Genomic DNA, 18,741 nt, shown 5'->3' with positions numbered 1-18,741 from the left:
TTAGTGGCTCATGACTTAGAACTAGATAAAAATGATAGACCATCAAAGACAGAAAGTACACACCTAAATAGGGGCCACAGAAGGGGTCACATTTGTGTTTCTACCAACAGGAATGAATTGAATAGAATGTTTCTAATATAAGTACTGGAATGAATATTTATAATAACCGGAAGAAAGGAACTGTGGCATACCTTTTTAATGGAAGCAGAGTCTGTGAATTTGAAATAATTAAAAATCATTATTTGAAAAATCACTACTCACAGCTATGCGTGTACACCAAACAAGCAGAAAAACCCATCAATATTTGTTCTAATCAGTTCCTTCTGGGTGCTGGAAAACAACAGAGCTACGATAAACAATGTTTCAACGTCCTTGACACAGAAGTAGGGCTGGCGAAGGGAAAGACCCTAACTTGTTCACAGAGCCAAGAATTACAAAGAGAAGAGCTTATCCAATACACTAAGCAATCATAAACCTACATTTCAGAATCATCAGATACCTTCAATATATAATCCAGTAAGTGCACTGAAAAACACTTCCAGGAAATTATCATCATTTTGAAGAACACTTACAAAAGGTATTCCCCATATTAAGAATCTAAGGAAAGTCATATATTAGTGAATTGATATTACGAGAAGATAGGACATTTCCTATTACTGTGTGATGAAGATACTTTCACAAAGGTTAGGACCAGGATATTCCATGAAGATATATTCATGATCATTTCCTATCCAGCCTCTCACCCTCTCTCTCTCTCTCTCAAACACACACACACACTAATTCTATCAATTGTTTATTTAAGATGGATTCAGAAAAGAAAAAATGTCTCCATTTAAACAGGAGGCAATGCAAACCCATACAAACTGAGGTCTGTGACCAAGATTACCTGACTTTGTGTGTTGTTACAACGTATCATCTTCGATCATGAGTATCTGCTAGTTTCTTTCCACAATGGCCTCACCATGAGGAAGAAGGACAAGGACCGATGTGGGAACTTGTTCTGTTGCAATGGAGTCCACTACTATAACTTAACATCGCTATTTTAAATTCATATTCCATCATTAATCTCCCACTCATAAAACTATGTAACCCCATCTAGGACCTACATAAAGAGGCAATAAGCCAAAGCAGAAACACAAATTCAAATATTAAGAAATAAATAGGAAACAGGAAGTCATTTTCTGCCTCAGACTCATACTCTTGGTTGAAGGGAGAATAAAAAAGTAGATTTCCTTTAAAAACTGATGTAAACCAAAAGGAAGTCAAGTGCTACACACAATATATTTGTCAATGTGTAGCATACTATAGTTTTTTAGTGTAATAAACACAATGAAATTGTCCTTCACCCACAGTTCTCGCTTTCTCTCTTTTTAAAAGATGAAGTGACAGGATAGTTCCACACCTGATCCCCTCTCCTGTGTGAACTCATGGTTCGGTGGCTCCAGGTGGCGTGCCCAGAGCCCAGCAGAGGGGCTCCGAGGACTGGGCACAGGGTGGGTCATGGGCACCAGAGCCCCCTCCTTTCTCCTCCCAGTGAGAACGCCGGTGGGATATGGCGCACCAAGGGTCATACAACTTATAGAAATAGTATTTCACTGGCTAGTTAATAAGGAAAAAGCAAACCAACCTCACACTTCTGCCACACAGCCCGCAACTGAGAGCAAACCATGTTTTAATACTCTATTTCAGAATCCCTACAAATGAAAACCCAAACCGACGTGAACTAACGTTTTTAATGCTGACATGGCCCAAAATGTGATATGTTAAATAGGTTTAATCTTATGGATGAGAGAAAAATAAAAGGGCTCTTAGGTGATTTATTTTCGCTTTCAAGTTGTTACTGAACTTGCTCACAGGAATCACTGTTATACTACAGGTGACGCACAGGACCTCTGGTCTGCTCATCCCGCCTTTGGTACCCACTACAAAAACTAAACTGTACTTTTGTGATAATTACTACTGAAAAGCAAAAAGGGCCTTAGAGGTTTTTGCCATCAATGCAACTGGAAAAAAGAAGCAGGCTGAGCCTTCTAAAATTTTTTCCACTTACCCCTAATTCTGATCCAATTGCATCTCTCAGTAATTGTGCTTCCAGCCAAAAGTGAGTCAAAGAGACTGCCCATTAGTGACAATGACTGGTCCCTCGTAACACGAAGGAGACTGTCACATGGATGCTGCCAACAGTCAGTTTTAGGTGAAAGCATGTGGACATATATTGTTTGCAAACCTATCTGAAGGTGTTCAATATTAACTTACATATATATTAAGGTGTAGATAGGACTCACTTGAGAAAAATCTAATGGGTGAAGAGCCACATTTTTGAACAGACATAGGTAACTAGAGATCAGGTGCAATCTCCAGGAACTAAAAGGTTCTTTGCTTTATATAATGATTTATATTAAGAGCTCATAAGTAGAGAATTTCTGTACATATTCAAAATGAAAAACCATATATAAAATATTAGTTAAGTCACATATTTTATGTACCATGAACTTGGCATAAGGAATGTCTGCATTTCTGCTGTAAGTTAAATGCTGACAAACTGTTACTCACCCATGTGATTTCCAAGATACTTGTGTTTTTAACGACTGACGTAGAAAAGCAATGCCTAGAGGTTTTTTACACATTGTATCAGTTAAATAACTGAGAAGATAAGGTATCACGCCGTTCCTTGGGGGGGGAACCACTCTCCCGCTGGGGCCAGCAGTCAGCTGGAAGGCTCTTCTCATGCTTTATGGAAGTGCCCAGGTTCCTTTCTGTGCAACAGTCAGACACACACACACACACACACTGGCACACACACATCCAGGACACTTGCAAGGAGATTTTCAAATGAAAATCATCTCCCTGCAAAGTTCGTGAACGCTCTTGGATGGGTTACTCCAGGGAGCAATCCGGCACGCTCTCGCTCCTCCCAGTGAATTCCCGTGACATTGGCAATGGGGTGACTTACAGGCCCGAAGGCATTGCTGTCAAAGCTGTGGCCGTGGTGGTCGCCTTCCACCCAGATGTGGCCTCGGGGCACCTTGACGTAGCGGTTTTTGTGTCCGATGGTTCTGGGAAGAAACAGCACAAGCAAGGAGGTGAGGACAGCCAAGAGACCAAGCAGCTAGGCGTGTGATGCAAGAATGGAAAAAATGCTGTTGTGGAGATGCCAGCGACCCTTGTGGACTGACCACAGGGCGTCATCAAGGCCTCAGGGGGAAGTAGGGTGTGGCTAGGACTCTGCACCCTCGCCGAGCTGTTTCATTCACATTTCTGCAGGCAGGAATTTTGTGCTTAAGTAGATTGCACCAGCACCAAACACCATGTTTTAATAGTTACTTTTAATTCACAATATCCTAAATATGTTTTTATGAAATTCAATCATCCCTAACAAAACAGTAATCTACTTAGTTCCCCTAATATTTGCTGTTAAGTCGATGTCCAATGCTGGGTCAGCAGTAATCTTCATTTTTTTAGTTAAAGGAATGGCTCAAACCAACTTTTCATGATCAAGAATTCTATAAAATTCAGGATGTATAAGCAAAAAAAACCAAAACCAAAACTCAATGATCTCATGTTGGACACAAACTATTAATGTCATTGAAAAAGGTGGATGAGCACTATTTAACTCTACATGTTATTCTTGTGGATGAGAAAAGGTTTACCATTTTGAAAAGGATTTAAAAAGCAGTGGTCAGTGATACACACAGCAGCGCTCGGTGTCCTCACGGTGGTCAAGGGCAGGGCGTGACAACATGCTCTGGCCCAGGGTTGGTGGCAATGGAGAAGGGACCAGCTACTTTTTCCTACTTTGCTAGGTGGGCCTGACTAACATTTTCAAATTTATTTATTAGGCTAAAATGTTTACCCCTTTTGACCTAGTTATTCCACTGGTAGAGGTCCAGAGAAATAATCAGAAGTATGAACAAATATTTTTATGGGGATATTCAATACACATCTTTCATGTATTACATAATAGTTATACACACAGCAATATTTTATATATCTATTTTATATATATTCCTAAATAGCCAATAACACAAGATTGCTTAAATATTACACAACCAGTTAAATTAAAGGGAGAGAATTAGAAAAAACTACTATCCAATTCTATAATAAATTCTTTAGGAGGCAGAGACTGTTTCTTTTTCTTTTTTTCTTTCCCAAAGCCTTAGGGGAAAATGCCTGTCTAAAGAGGCTTTTCAACATCTGTTTGCTGGATAGTGAAATGAATGGACTAGTGATTGGCTGGTCACCCCTGGTCTGGAGAGTGAAGCCCAGAAACTGAGCTTTCACCCAGTTCTTCCAGGTGGAGTCCCCCAGACCATTTCTGTTGGTCCCTCAGACCAAGTCACACATGTGCAGAAGAATACACGAGAAGGTGCTACAGAAATGGAGACTGCTTATTATCTAGAATGGATTCTGATTTTCAACATAGTTTCCATGTTGAATTACTTTGTTTTCAATCAGTAAAGCATTCGCACGAGGAAGCAATACTATAACTATTGGAAGCTAGTTGCCAACAGCTGTCTATTTTTAACTACTAATGGGAAGAAGAGTTTCAGTGTTTCAAGGAAAAACAAGTTGAATGCGTCTTCTTGTCACATACTCCATCACGTAAGGGTTCAAGTAAAATTAGCCAATGAGCTCTTGACATCACTGTTGCCTCTTCCATGCAGTTGCCCCCAAGAACCGAAGTCCCATATCAAATATGACTGGCCCGGGGAGACCCTTGCTTCCACTTAATTGTTGGCAAGGCACGCTCTGCTATGAAGCCCAAACATTTCCCCCCTTTTAAAGACAGTTATTCTGGATAACTACTTAGAAAAAGAAAACAATTTTGTCTCTTGGAACAATCTTTCAAGCTGAACTATGGAATATAACCAGCACTAAATCAATTCTGCCCCAAAAGGGTAAGATTTCAGTCAAACACAAATCAGAAAAATAATATAGAGCCCAGATTCAGTTTCAAGGTCATATAAACTGAGATGTCAAGATACAGGTGATAGTATTATAGAAGTGACAGTATTATAGGACAACCCCTGGCAGTGACATACGTCCTTGCATTGCTCATCTCACCTAAAAGCTTTAAATACACCCATCTTCCCAGCACCTTCTAGCTCCTTACAATGCTTTATTTTTCTTCCTTACACCTACTAACGCTTCACTTATTGGTTTATTTGTTTGTTGCCCATCCCTCCCCACTAGAACGTGACCTTTGGAATGTTGACTTTCCTGTTCACTGTTGTGTCCCCAGAGCCCAGAAAAGGCAAGGCACAAGGGGCTCAACCCACACTCATTAAATAAATGAATGAACAAATAAGTGAAACATACTGTCACAGAGGCAGAATGACATAGTGGAAATTTCAGAAAGTCTAGAAATAGATGAACCCGTTTGAATCTGGATACTGGTGCCCAGGAGGAATCCTGTACAAGGGACTGAGTTTTGACTTTAACGTGCCCATCTTTAAAATGGGATGCGCCAGACACTCACTGAAAGGGCTGAGATGAAGGCTAGTGGTCAGAGGAGAGCGCAGTGGAGAGGCGGCTTGGCAGCAGGGTCTCTACGGTCTGCCAGTGTGGGACTTGCTTGTCTGAATTTAAAGTTCACGTGATCTTGGAAGGGGTGGGAACTCTGTGTCAGCGTCTCATCTGAAGAACGGGGCGACTACCAGGTCCTAACTCTAAAAGTTCCTCTCCGGATAAAAGTGGCATTGGCTACACACTTGGTAAATGGATTCTCTTAAAACTGGAGCTGTTTTTCAGTAAACACTCAGTACATTTCTGCTATACAGTAAGAACCCAATCAATGCTGGTGATTACCACCATTATCTTCCTTTGCCCACTATTTTCTTTCATTTCATAATTCAGAATGTGTTCAGCCTCCACTCTATCAGCATTGGTCTCATCAAAGTACCGGAGCTAAATGCTTCAGTAATTTCTTTTCCCCACAGTTGCACTGTGCCTCTGGACTATTTTAATGCTACAATGTATCTTTCTTTTTCTTTAATTCTTATGCCATTCTAGGATACTCTGAAACTGGCATGTGAAAGCACTATCCCTTTGTGACTGTTTAAATAGGCAAAGCAGGGTGTGTGTTTCACCTACTAACCATTTACACGCCCGCATGTTGCGATGCTAGCAGACCACGGCTTCCCTAGATACCAAATGGGTAGGAAAGAGCCATTTGAGTTGTACAACCCCGGTCAAATTCACACCATTTACACAGTGTATATTCTGTGTCCCAGGTATCAATCTCACTTTTCCAAAAACAACCCAAAATAGCTTTAAAAATATACAATGATAAAATATTGAGCTGGTTTCTCCTAGGACGGTGGAAGAAATATAACTCTCCTAATCGAATTCCTCTAGGGATGGAATTTTAAACAGTTTTGTGCTCCTGAATTCACATAAAATAAAGACAAGATAATCTTTTAGGTGATTTAACAGTTAAGCAGGGTGTCAGCCTACGAGGTTCTATATATCTATGGCCTGCACATAATTTGGGTTTCGACAGTCAAAAATGAGTTCTGTATACTATTCTAACTACCTGTCCACAGAAAGGCATTTTTAGTGCTAGGTTTACCAAGACAAGTTACCTGGGTATTACAAATGAGAGCAGGAGTGATTGTCTCCAATGTGATCTGACCTTGAAAACAATGGTTGTTTTTGTTAAGTCCCTGAATCTGCCGAGTGTCATCCATTGAATACAAAACTATCCATGTAACCTTTGAGACAACAAAAAGGAACAGGTTCCTATTCAAAGTATTTCCCAAATATATATGTACATGTGCATACTTACACATTCTTAACTTGGGTAATTCGTATTTATAAGCCATGATCAATTTGAATATTTTATTTCTTTATGATTCAAACCATTCCTTGGGTTTTTATCCTTGTCCAAAGCAGTGGGTGCCCTGACCTGGATCCTGGATTTCTGGGTTTTAATTGTCATGGAGAGACCAGCAGTGTAGGGCTAAGGATTCAGAAAGATCAGGAAGGAAGGCTGAATGAGATCTTTTATCATTGCTGATAGACTGGACTTTAACAGAAAAAAAGGAATTTACCATCAGGAAAGAAAAATGGCAAGGACATTTGTCTAGCTAGGGTCAGCATCTGCGACAAAATGAAAATCTCCCTTGAAAATCCACAGAGGGCTCTCAGCTGAGATCAGGACTCAAGCCCACACTGTGTGTGTGATCTGGGAAAGTTAATAATGAACGCTGATTGGCCCCAGGAATCTGGCAGAAGGAAATGTGATTGTTCAGGGATAACACGTCACATCAGAGTTTTCACATTTATGGGTAAGAGCCAGCGAATAGGCACTCAGAATTCAAAATAATGGAACTCACAAGAAAACAGCCAGTTTTAATGAGTCGGGATGAACAATGAAGAGCAGAATTTGAGGCCAGGACTCTGAGTAGTGAATTTATCAAACACAAAATATAAATTATACCTATTTAAATATTTTTACAATTAAAAAAGGGAATTAAAAATATGTGTAAGGAATACTATCCTATTTTTAAAGGACACTTGAAAAAGAATCAGATTGAACTTCTAAAATTTAAAATATATAATTAAATATAAAGACAAAAAGTAGATTAGTATAAACTAAAGGAAGAAGTAATGAACTGGAATACATATCTAGAAAATTAGAAGTTAGCGCAGAGAGGCAGAGAAATGGAAACTATACAGGAGCTATTAAAAAGACACAGAACCTTGGCTGGTGTAGCTCAGTGGATTGAGCACGTGCTGGGAACCAAAGGGTTACCAGTTCGATTCCAAGTCAGGGCGCGTGCCTGGGTTGCAGGCCAGGTCCCCAGTAGGGGGCATGTGAGAGGCAACCACACACTGATGTGTCTCTCCCTCTCTCCTTCCCTTCCCCTCTCTCTAGGAATAAATAATAAAATCTTTTTTAAAAAGTCTATAAAGAGACACAGAGAACATGTTAACATGTTGAAAAATATTCACAAGTGTAATCAGAGTCCCAAAGGAAGGGAATAAAAAGAAACAAGGAAGAGGAAATATTTGAAACAAGGAAGATAGGGGTAGAGAATTTTTCAGAATTGATGAGAGCATGAATTCACAGATTCTGCAATCAAAGTGACCACAGTAAATACATAAACAGAAACTGCTGCTGAATACATTGTAATGAAATTGCAGAGCACTAAAGGTGCCCTCTGTGCCCAAAATTTTTGTGAAGTTGCCCAAGGGGGAAAAAGTAGATTATCATCAAAGACAAGAATTAAATCCAAAGCCAAGTTCCCTTGTTAAGGTATAACTTAGATGAAGTATAATTCAGCCATTTAAAGCATACAATTCAGTGATTTTTAAAAATCTATACAATCACATAATCACTAGATCAAGATATAAAACACCTGAATGATCAAAAAAAAGCTTCCTTGTACTTCTCTGCAGGTAAACCTGCTCTCACCACCATCCTTGGCTCCAGAAAACCAGGGCTGAACTGCCCTCTGTCACTGCAGTTTTGCCTTTCCTAGCCTTTCATCTGGATGGAATCATTCCATAGGTATTCTTTTATTTCTGCCTTGCCTTAGTCTAATGCCTGAGATCAATCCATGTTGTTGCATGTATTAGCAATTTGTTACCATTTTTCTTAATAATTTACTATTATACTGACATACTACAATTCGTTCTTCCATCAGTGATTCATGGACACTTGGGTGGTTTTCAATCTTTGGCTATTGTCAATACAGTAGCTATGAACAGTTCAGTGAAAGTACTCATGCAGATACGTTTTCCTTTCTGTTGGGTGACTATCTGCAGGTGAGAAGGCTGGGTCACCTAGTAACTGAATGTTTAACCTTCTAACAAACCGGCACACTGTTTCCTGAAGCAATGGTGCCAGCAAGTGTACGAGTCCCAGTGCCCTGTGATTCACCAACACTCACTAATTATCATTCTGTTTAATAACATGAGCCATGTTAGGGGCATGCAGTGTTTTAATGTTCACTTCCCTGACGACTAGTGATTTTATGCACTTTCTGTGACATGCTTTCTTCTTTGGTGAACTATTAAAGTGTTTAAAGATTAAATTTGGTGATTTGCCTTCTTATTGGGTTGTATACTTTTTTTATATAGTCTGGAAGAACTTTGATCAGATTCATGTTTTTGCAAATACCTTCCTCTAAAGAACATTTTCATTTTGATGGAGTCTAGACAATTTTTGTTCTGGGATATGATTTTTATAGCATAACAAATTGTTTCCTAAACAAAAGTCACAAAGATTTTTTTCCTACATTTTTTTAATACTTTTATAGTTTTGTAATTTTTGTTAATATGGTAAGAAAGTTCAAGTTTGTTCAGTCCTTCCTTTCTTCTCTCCTTCCTTCCTTCCTTCCTTCTTTCCTTCTCCTTCCCTTCCTATCACATAGGGATATCCAATATTCCAGCACTATTTTTGAAAAAAAACTATTCTTTCTGAATTGAATTACTTTGTGCTATGATCTGAGTTGTGTCTCCTCTAAACTTCTGTGTTGAAGCCTGTTCCCCCAGGATGAGGGCTTCTGGAGATAATCGGGGTCAGAGGAGGTCACAGGGGAGGGACCCCCATGTTGGGATTGGTTCCCTCGTGGAGAGAAAGCAGAGAAGTGCTTGTGTTGTCACTCTGTCTGTCTGTCTCCCATGTGAGGACTTATACCAATAACATGCAGAAAAAAGGAAAGTGATTGAAAATATTTTTCCTAAAGTTTTTAAATGTTTCTAGTGAAGAGTAGAGATATTTAAGATCATTCTTTTAAAATGAAGGGTAGGGATGTAATTTATAACTTCCTAACCAGTAGAAAAAAAATCTTAGTCAATGAAATAGAATTCAGAAAATACAAAAAAACAAGGAAAGAGGAAAAGCAGGACTAATAGAAAGTACAAAATAAGATGGCATTGAAATATATCAGTACTTATAACAAAAGTAAAATGGGCAAATCTAGCTAATTGAAAAAAAGAGATTCTCCAATTAGGTAAAACGTCTAGCTATGTGCTGCTTATAAGAAAGATACGTAAACAGCTTTGCGCAGTGGCAGTGTCTTAGCCACCAAGGTTTATGGGAGGTGAGATTACTGCTAATTGAGAAAACCACATAAACAAAAGAACACAGAGAATTTGAAGTAACAATAAGACAACAAATCAGACAAACAATAGCTAGATTAACACCAGACAAAACAAGAGCAGGTCTGAGGAATGGACTGAAGTTTCGGCAGGAGCCAATGGGGAACGCCAGGGCTGTCTTTTCATCCTCTAGAAGGATTTTAAGCAGGGAAGTGCGGGGAATTATTCCTTAAGATCCAGGGTCAGAGTCGGCACTGTGAGTTCTCCTAAGACCTCAGTGCTGCCCCAGCAGTGCCCAGTGTACTCTTTCTCTCCCGATTCTGAATGCTGCTAACGGTGTGTTTGCTTAGTAACCAAACACCGAAGTAGTTTGTATTGGATTGGGGGAAAAATGTATGCAATTAATAGACAGTGAATTTTAGCAAATTTGGTAGTATTTCTAGTAAGTGACATCACCCAGAGCTACCTGTGATTACACTTCTCAGGATCACAGCTGGAAATACCCCAGCAACAGTAAAATATGGCTCCTCTTTGCACAGCTAATGTGGAGACGAAGCATTTAGGTGAGGCCACCGACTGAGCCGGAGGAGGGGCCAAGGCTGTACAAACCAGACTCCAGGATTTCCTTCCCATTGCACCACAGCTCAGAACTGGCGGATCCCAAGAACAGGTCTTAGTGTCTCTTCACGAGAGGAAAATGAAATGTCATTTTTTAAATAGACTGTAGGCTGTTGCTAGGTGATGGGGGCGACTCTATTTAGTTCATTTAAATTAAATGTTACATTTATACATATTCACAATCAAGTTGCAGAATTAATTTTGTAAATTTAATATGCACGCTCTTGGTACAGCTTTCTTTTTTCAGTGGTGCATACTCCTGAGGTTTAATTTTTTTCTCTACATTAGGATTACAGGAACTGAAATATGACAATTCCTTAATATATAGAATGTTTTCTCCTGTTAAATATACATCTTAAAAATATCCATGGCTGCCCGTGGAAATCACTGCAATTGTAGGGAAATTTGATCAGATGACAATATTTGCCAAACATAGATAGATTCCATCCATGCTGTATCAGGCCCTGTATATGGAAGGTACTTGGGCCCTGCTGTTTATCCCAGCGACGGGGGGCAGTTTACCTGTGTGTTACGGTTAGTTTGTGAGGACGAGCTTATGAACTCTGTGACAGAAGAAGCTCTGCTCTTTCTTCACTGGTATGAATAAACAATGACTGAGTGACTCTGTGTGAGACGGTATAAATGGCACAGGGCAGATACTGTTCCTTCTACCAAGATCATAATTTAACCTGTGATTCAAAACATGAGCAACAAAGTGAACTAAAATATAGATGGCATTCTAAACTTCCATAGATGGAATTTAACAAGTTGGCAGCATCTATAAGGAAATAGCAGGAGGAATAGAGGAATAAATAAATGAATGAGTGACAAATTTTGCCAACTGCATCAGTGTTCAGAGGATGGTATTATTTTAGGCTGGACTAGTCAGGAAAGGCATTGTGAATAGTCGAGTCAAGTTATAAAGGGCAGACACAAGGTACCAGGTATAGAAGGTACTATGGAATTCAAGTCCCATTTCACTTACAGAATACGTGAGTGTGTGTATATACATGTGTGTATATACATATATGTGTATATATATATATATATAGATACACACATACATACACACATATTTCTCTTTCCTTAGTACATTATTTCCCTGAGACATGCAATCATAAATTAAGGAAAATATGTTATAAGTCACTTTGTAATGAAGATATTTGGTCATTATAGTTGCACAGCAAAAATACATTAAATTTTATTCTGAAGACATGATTATTAATTTTTTCTCTTACTATTTTCTTTTTGTGTATTTTCTTTTCTGTTAATTTCCTCTGTTGTTGTTGTTATTGGGGGGGGTATTGCTTTAAAAGACTTTCTCCTCAATCTTGGTTTGTACATGTAGCTTCTGGATTCTTATTTAAAATGCTGACATCTTGTAATGAGTTGCAAAGTTAAGTGCCTTTTTCTTGGCTTAAATTTGGGGGTTCACAGAACTGTACTAATCAGAGGGTTTGTTCACCCCAGCAGGATGCACAGTAACAATCGCTTCTGTTTAAGTTATGTCTTCATGTGCAGAGCTCCCAGAAGCTTGCCATTTGCTCCACAGGGCAGGAGGGTCTGGGGGAGGCAGGCTTGTACCTCGACCCTTTAAAGGTTCTCAGCTGGGCCCAAGAAATAAATGGACATAAAGCAGATTAACCAGAGAAAAGTACAACAGGTCCTTGAATAATGCTTAATTCACGTTGTTTTGTTAGAACATTAATGAGATGCCATAGAAACCTAGCTCTGGTTTATATCAACTAGCCTGTCGCAAAATCAATTTTGTCATACATTATTTTGTTTACAGTTTTAGAATCTATGCACAATAATAAAGACTTAGTGCATATAAATTTATACAAATTTTATGTGACATGAGAGTCCTCATAAGAAATAAAGACCCTCCCCCCATAAAAAAAAACTGAAATGACCCAAAGACAAGGCAGAACCTGTATGTTTTTATAATAGGCAGAACAAAGAGAAGCAATTATGGGAAAATAAGTGGATTATGTGGGGAGGCTAGAGGAAGATAAGAATTATTTTAGAAGGCCTGCTTGTAGAGAATATTCTGTCTCAACTTCTTGTCCTCGACGATAAGAATGTTACTTTGTTTCCAGTACAAACAAGATGACATTCCCACAAGAACTTCATCTCCTGCTTTTAAGAAAAAGAAGGAAATGGCATCAGCCATTTCTCTGGTCCCTTTATGTCAAAATAATCCTTGTGCCAATGTGGATATTTGGGGTAGCATGTCGGCCACCCTTCAAAGGCCAATGCCAAAAAACACAAACAGCAACCACACAACACAAAACCGAATAACAACAACAGCCATGTTCTCAACTAGGCCGGGAGCCGCCCCCACCTGGGACTGAGAGGAAGAGAGGGGGTTGAATGAGTCGGGGTGCCCACTGATGGGCTGAGCCTGCTCTGGTCCCTCCCCACATAATTCAGTAGGAATCAGAAGATGCTCTCCCACTGCAAAGCCAGTTTTTCCTAGCTTTGTGGCAATTACAGAACTTAGGCACCACCCTATGTGGTCACTAGAATGAGACCTCTCACCTTCTTTGGGGTGGAAAGTTCTGGAAACCTGCCTGGGCACTCCAATTTCAGATTTGATGATTTGTGTTTTAAAGCCACTTCCTAGGGCTTCTAGGAAACAAATATTACTCTTTAACCAGGCGCACGGACTGTTTGCCTTCTTTTCTCCTGCTCCGTATGGACACCTGCAATTCTATTTTCTGAGAACTTGTTTCTCTGTTAACTCATTATCACTGACGATGGTTCTAGAACTCTCTGATCCTCCAAGTGCAGCAGGATGCAGTGAACACAACTTTTCATTCTGCATTTTTAATGGTTATTTTTAAGCGTTATTCACCTACCAATAACATTTCTACATTTCTGTGTAAAACTACCTCAACAGGCCTGGCCAGGTAGTTCAGCTGGTTAGAGTGCCAGTCCCATATGCCATGGTCGTGGGTTCAGTAAACACATACATACTAGAACAACAAATCACTTTTTCTCTCAAATTCATTTAAAAAAACAATTAACGAGCCTTGGCTGGCATAGGTCAGTGGACTGAGCTCAGGCCTGCAAACCAAAGGATCATGGTTCAATTCCCAGTCAGGGGCTGCAGGCCAGTTCCCAGCAGGGGACGCACTATAAGCAACCGTACACTGATATTTCTCTCCCTCTCTCCTTCCCTTCCCTTCTAAAGATAAATAAATAAAATTTAAAAAAAAGAATTAACTAATGAATGAATAAATGGAACAATAAATAGAGGCTTCTCTCTCTCTGTCCTGTCCTCTCCCCCTAAAACCAATAAATAAAGCTTTTTAAAAAGCTGTATCACACGAGACAATTAGAATCCATTGAATTTGCATTAAAATTCTTCATTTTATATGCTCAATATTGCAAAATAATAAAATCACCTAATTAAAGTCAGCAAGAATTATCTCAATCATCATTTTTCCAACCGGATATTCCTTAATATGTCTTTAATGGTTTCATTCAAATAGCATTATGGGTAGAGAACACAATGACTTCTTAAGAGTTACCATACTAGCTAGACTACACATTTAACAACTCCTGATTATAGCTCACAAAACAAAAATGTGAATAAAATAGGTTTCATAAAGTACCAAACAAGAGGTCTTGCTAATCCAAGCCCAATTGCTTCGGCTGTTAGGAACCTGTATTATAAACCCACCCGTATGGCAATGTCTGGAGTGACAGCATTCGTATGCAAAGAGGAAAGTGAGCTGCTACGAAGTCAGAAAAATCTGTGCCCCCTTTTCCTCTCCCTGAACAGTTCCCTGGTGACAGGTCCCTGCCCAAGACCTGTCTGGACTGCAAAACATGAAGGAGGTTACCAATCAGACTGCCCCGCTACCACGCCGCTTTGCTGCAAACATAAAGGGTATGGAAGCTTCCTAGGATATTTTGTTTCATGAGTGTCTTCAAATATTTGCTACCAATGACTTAGCCTTAAGTAAGTAGACAGCAGTGCTCTCTGATGTAAGCCTGGCTTTCTGTTATGGAAGAGAAATTTCAGGTAAGGTGTAATTCAGATAAGAAGAATAGAAGCTCACTTTTAATGAGGTTGTATTAAACTTTGGATGTAACCCCGAATAATATATAACAGCATAAAACTGACTTGAATATCCAATGAGTTTTTATGGTGACCATCTGCCCTGTAAGAAACTGCGTGCAAGCAGATGAAGTGCCTCTTAAACTGTAACTTCTCATGTTGTGGTGAAGGTAGATTAGTCTCCCATGGACACACCTTCCTGCTCTTCTGCCAGGTGGGCCAGTGGCTGTTCCCCCAAAGTAAAAGTTTTAATTATATAAACCACCCTGTGAAACTTTGAAACCAGATGGAGAAACCATAACTAAAAGTGGGGGGAAAACCCAGGATTCACTCTTACTTCTGCCTGGAGTCCAGCAACTCCTCCTCCCACGCTGGTCCAGGGCAATGGCATTCCCTCCCTGGACCCCTGCGGTCACCTCTATGCTGGCTTTCCTGTCTCCGCTCTCCTCCATCCTCAGCCGTTTTCCACACCACCTGTCGTCCACAGGTGTAGGACAACCCTGTCCTATGGCTCTGCTGTTGAAAAATCTCCTAGAGCTTCCCATCACACAGACAACAATCCCTCTTCCTCACCGTGACCTGCAGGTCCTCACATCGGGGGGTCGCAGCTTTGGCACCAAGGACACCCTGAGTCAGATACTTCTTAGTTGTTGTGCAATTCAGGATGTTCAGCAGCAATCCCAGCCCCACACCCAGTATGCATCAGCATCCTCCTCCTCTGAGCTGAGACAATCAAAGGTGTCACCAGGCACGGACTCCTGGGGGACAGAAGCAGCCCTTCTGGGAACCACTGCCCCATGTGCCCAGCCCGAGGCTCCGCCTCCTCCCCTTGTACTGACCCACACCCCCCCACCAGCCCTGTGGACCTGGTGACCTCTGACCATGGCCCTGCTGTGCATCGCTCTTCTCTGCAGGGAACGCTCTTCCTCCAGGCTCATTTCTCCCTAATTTGTGTTCCGTGTTCTTGTTTAAATGTCCCCTCTCTCGTCCACATTAGTTCCTCCAGTCACCCACTGCTCTCAGCACAACTTTCTTCACCTGCCCCCTGGCTTTAGAACCCAGTTCACCATTTACCTGATTTTTGTGTATCGCCCCCACGGGAATGAAAGTTCCCCGAGCAAAGACTGGACCTGTTTTGTTCAACACCGTCGTCCGAATTCCTAACATAGGGCCTGGCTGTGTGTTCAGTAGGTGCTCAATAAATACACACTGACTGAATAGGCTAATGAGTGTGAATTCTGGGGGTCATTCTTTCAGAGTCCTGTGAACAACTGGAAGTTGCTGCTACTCTCATTTTGATAACGGCATCATATAAACTTTACACTGATCAGGACCTTAGACATCCCCAGGCAACATGGTCATCTTACAAATGAGAAGTAAATCTGAAGGCTGGAGAGGTTAGTTTGTCAACAGTGATGGACTTAGTTTGTGTTCATTGACTTTCGGAAATCAAAATGATAAAGACCAAATTTCGGGGCCTCTCTTTGTAGTCTTCCTCGTGGGCATTGTGTGCGCATCGATGGGAGCTTCGATGACACATCAGAGTTTTAGAAAACTCTGAGTTGGATGTGTGAACACGTGTTGAGTGCACAGTCACTGGCCAAGAGGGCTATTATTGTCTGGTGAGGGAACACCACTTTGTCTTTGAGTTTTAGACAGTAAATTCTCTTAGCAATGTAGATAGTGAAAGGAACCAGTGAAAGAAAAGTAATGGATTATGGTTGATACAAAGGATAGCAATATCTGATTATAAACTAAAATAATTCAAGTTTCATAAAGCACAGAGTGAGAGACTTGGCACAAGCAGTGTCTGCTGGATTCACATTTCATGGGGTAATCGAGTGATTTCATCAAGGCTGTGAGACGGCAGGGGGATGGGATCATCGAAACACGGTGTTCGGATACCCAGCAGTGGACGGTAATTTGTAACATGAGAAGTAAACTACATTTCTATCCATTGAACTCAATTCCCATGTATTAAAATGAGCATCTAAAATGCACATTTTGGAGGTTTCAGGAGGATTACAAAGTTAAGAATGGCAAAGTCTCCAACCTCCAGACCCTGACGATACAGTTCACCCACAGAAACTATAACACACAGCAGAATGCGACACGTTGCAGATTTGAGATGCAGTCATGGCCATGGCCGTGACCTACTATTTCCTGAGTACTGACCACGGACCATGTAGTGTTCACAGTGATGGTAACTTGGGGTTTTTGTCAAACAAGGGAAATAGTGAAGGGTCTGCATCCAGACGCACAAAAGCCTGGACACCTAACCAGTATCCTATCTGCCCTTAGGAAGATGACTCCTTCCGACTGGCTGATCTTGAGCTGGGATATAAGAAAAAAATAAATAAAATTGTCCTGAGCGGTACAGACAGTGACAAGAGGTAGGCAGATGACAAATAACACACAGGGCTCATGTTAGGAAAACTGTGCATTCTCTGGTGTGGCTGGACTGCGGTTTAATGGAAGCCAGCAAGGTAGGCTGCAGTTGGGGATGGATGGACAGTGGAGAAAATTAAACCTCAGTGCAGGAAGCATGTACTCTATTTTGCAGGTAATGGGGAACATTTGGAGGCTGTTGATCAAGAGTGGCATCATTATCCTCAAAGGACTACAGGCATCAAGAGTGGCATCATTATCCTCAAAGGTCCAGGACTAGCCTGGACCACAATGTGGACTGAACGGATGAGGCAGCTGCCCGTGGAAACCATTCCCCCAGATGCATCAGTGCAACCAGTCTCTTCCAGAGGCAGCCCTTGCTTTCTACACACGCCACCCTCCCGCGCCCACGGGGACAGTATCAGGTGTGTGTGGTGTACAGCCACTTCACTTTGGGATGATGGTTCTTCCTGAGGCCTAATGCTGCTCAGCTGCCCCCCCCCCCCAGTTTTGGGGCTTGCTGGGCAATGACCCCAGGGAAGCGACCCGACAGCTCCGGCACACCTTAGTTTGCACGCTGTCTGCCAGTGAACGTGAGTCCCAGGGGATGACCTGTTCCCTCTGGTGCACCAGGGCCACTTAATCAACATAATCTCCGTATCTTATGAGAGGATATCTAGCTCATTCTAATAAAAGCACTCCTGTTTCACCCTTATCAAAAATCATCCCACTTAGAAAATAAACGTTCATTATATTCCCTTCGGGATTACAAAACACCGCTTTGATGAGATGAAACAGGCTTACCATGGGAACCTCCAAAGCCACCTAAACCTGCTTTGCTGTGCCCTGCCTCAGGGGGGCCCACATTTCGTGGCGTGGCCCCGTCGGGTCTGTTACTGACTGCTTTCCCGTCTACACGTGATCAGCTTGACCACAGCTACTTAACACGGCAGAACTAAACAACAGGTTCTGGGAGCCGACCATTCCCAAACCAAAATTCTGCCCGATTCCCTTGTCATGTGGGTTCTCTCCTTGGCACTGTAACAGTCTTCAGGTCACGGTGAAGTTTGTGGTTGCCCTGCAGGTTTATTTTGGATAAGATAGTAGGATGAGAAAAGTTTGGTGCCTGTCCTTATAATTTTACTTTTGAAGACTGTCCTGTAACGTCTTCCTCATGAAAGCAAATGAAATGTGAAAAGGATGAATATCTCATCATTTCCTCTAACTTTTTAATTATAGGTTTGCTCGTTTTTTCTGGGTAGGTGTTTCTGATAGTCATTTAGAGGAGCAGGTAGACAGGCTTGAGTGTTCTGGAAAAAAGTACAGAACAGGTGATATCAAACAAAAAAGATGAACTGAAGTTAGTAAGAAAATAATAAAAGATTAAGAAAAGGCATTTCAGGCAAAAGAAAAAGCACATTCAAAAGCAGAAACGAGAGCCCACAGAGTGCCTCACAGGTCAAGGTCAGAAGAGCCCTGGGTCCTGGGTTGGCCAGTTGCCAGCCTGCCGAGTTCTGCGGTTCCATGATCCAAAGGGACTAGAAACCCTCTCACCCAACACAATCCAGAGTAATTGTCATTAATTTTGTAAGTTGGCAAGGCATGGAATTATTTTT

The 18,741-nt window shown here is 41.1% G+C and overlaps 1 protein-coding gene across 4 annotated transcripts in view; it reads right to left on the bottom strand.

Moving 5' to 3' along the window:
- IMMP2L (inner mitochondrial membrane peptidase subunit 2) overlaps nt 1-18,741 on the bottom strand; it is a 623,205-nt gene that overhangs the window by 135,231 nt on the left and 469,233 nt on the right. For all 4 annotated transcript variants that reach the window (XM_037156081.2, XM_037156082.2, XM_053661594.1 and 1 more), the window contains one exon: nt 2,954-3,056. In XM_037156081.2, the coding sequence (XP_037011976.1) occupies nt 2,954-3,056 (103 nt within the window). The remainder of the gene's footprint in view (nt 1-2,953; nt 3,057-18,741) is intronic.

Source organism: Artibeus jamaicensis, unplaced genomic scaffold, assembly GCF_021234435.1.
Source record: "Artibeus jamaicensis isolate MK-2021 breed Jamaican fruit bat unplaced genomic scaffold, CSHL_Jam_final contig_1016, whole genome shotgun sequence".
NCBI lineage: Eukaryota > Metazoa > Chordata > Mammalia > Chiroptera > Phyllostomidae > Artibeus > Artibeus jamaicensis.
Note: the sequence above shows the minus strand (reverse complement) of the source record. Positions and strands in the feature narration are given on the sequence as shown.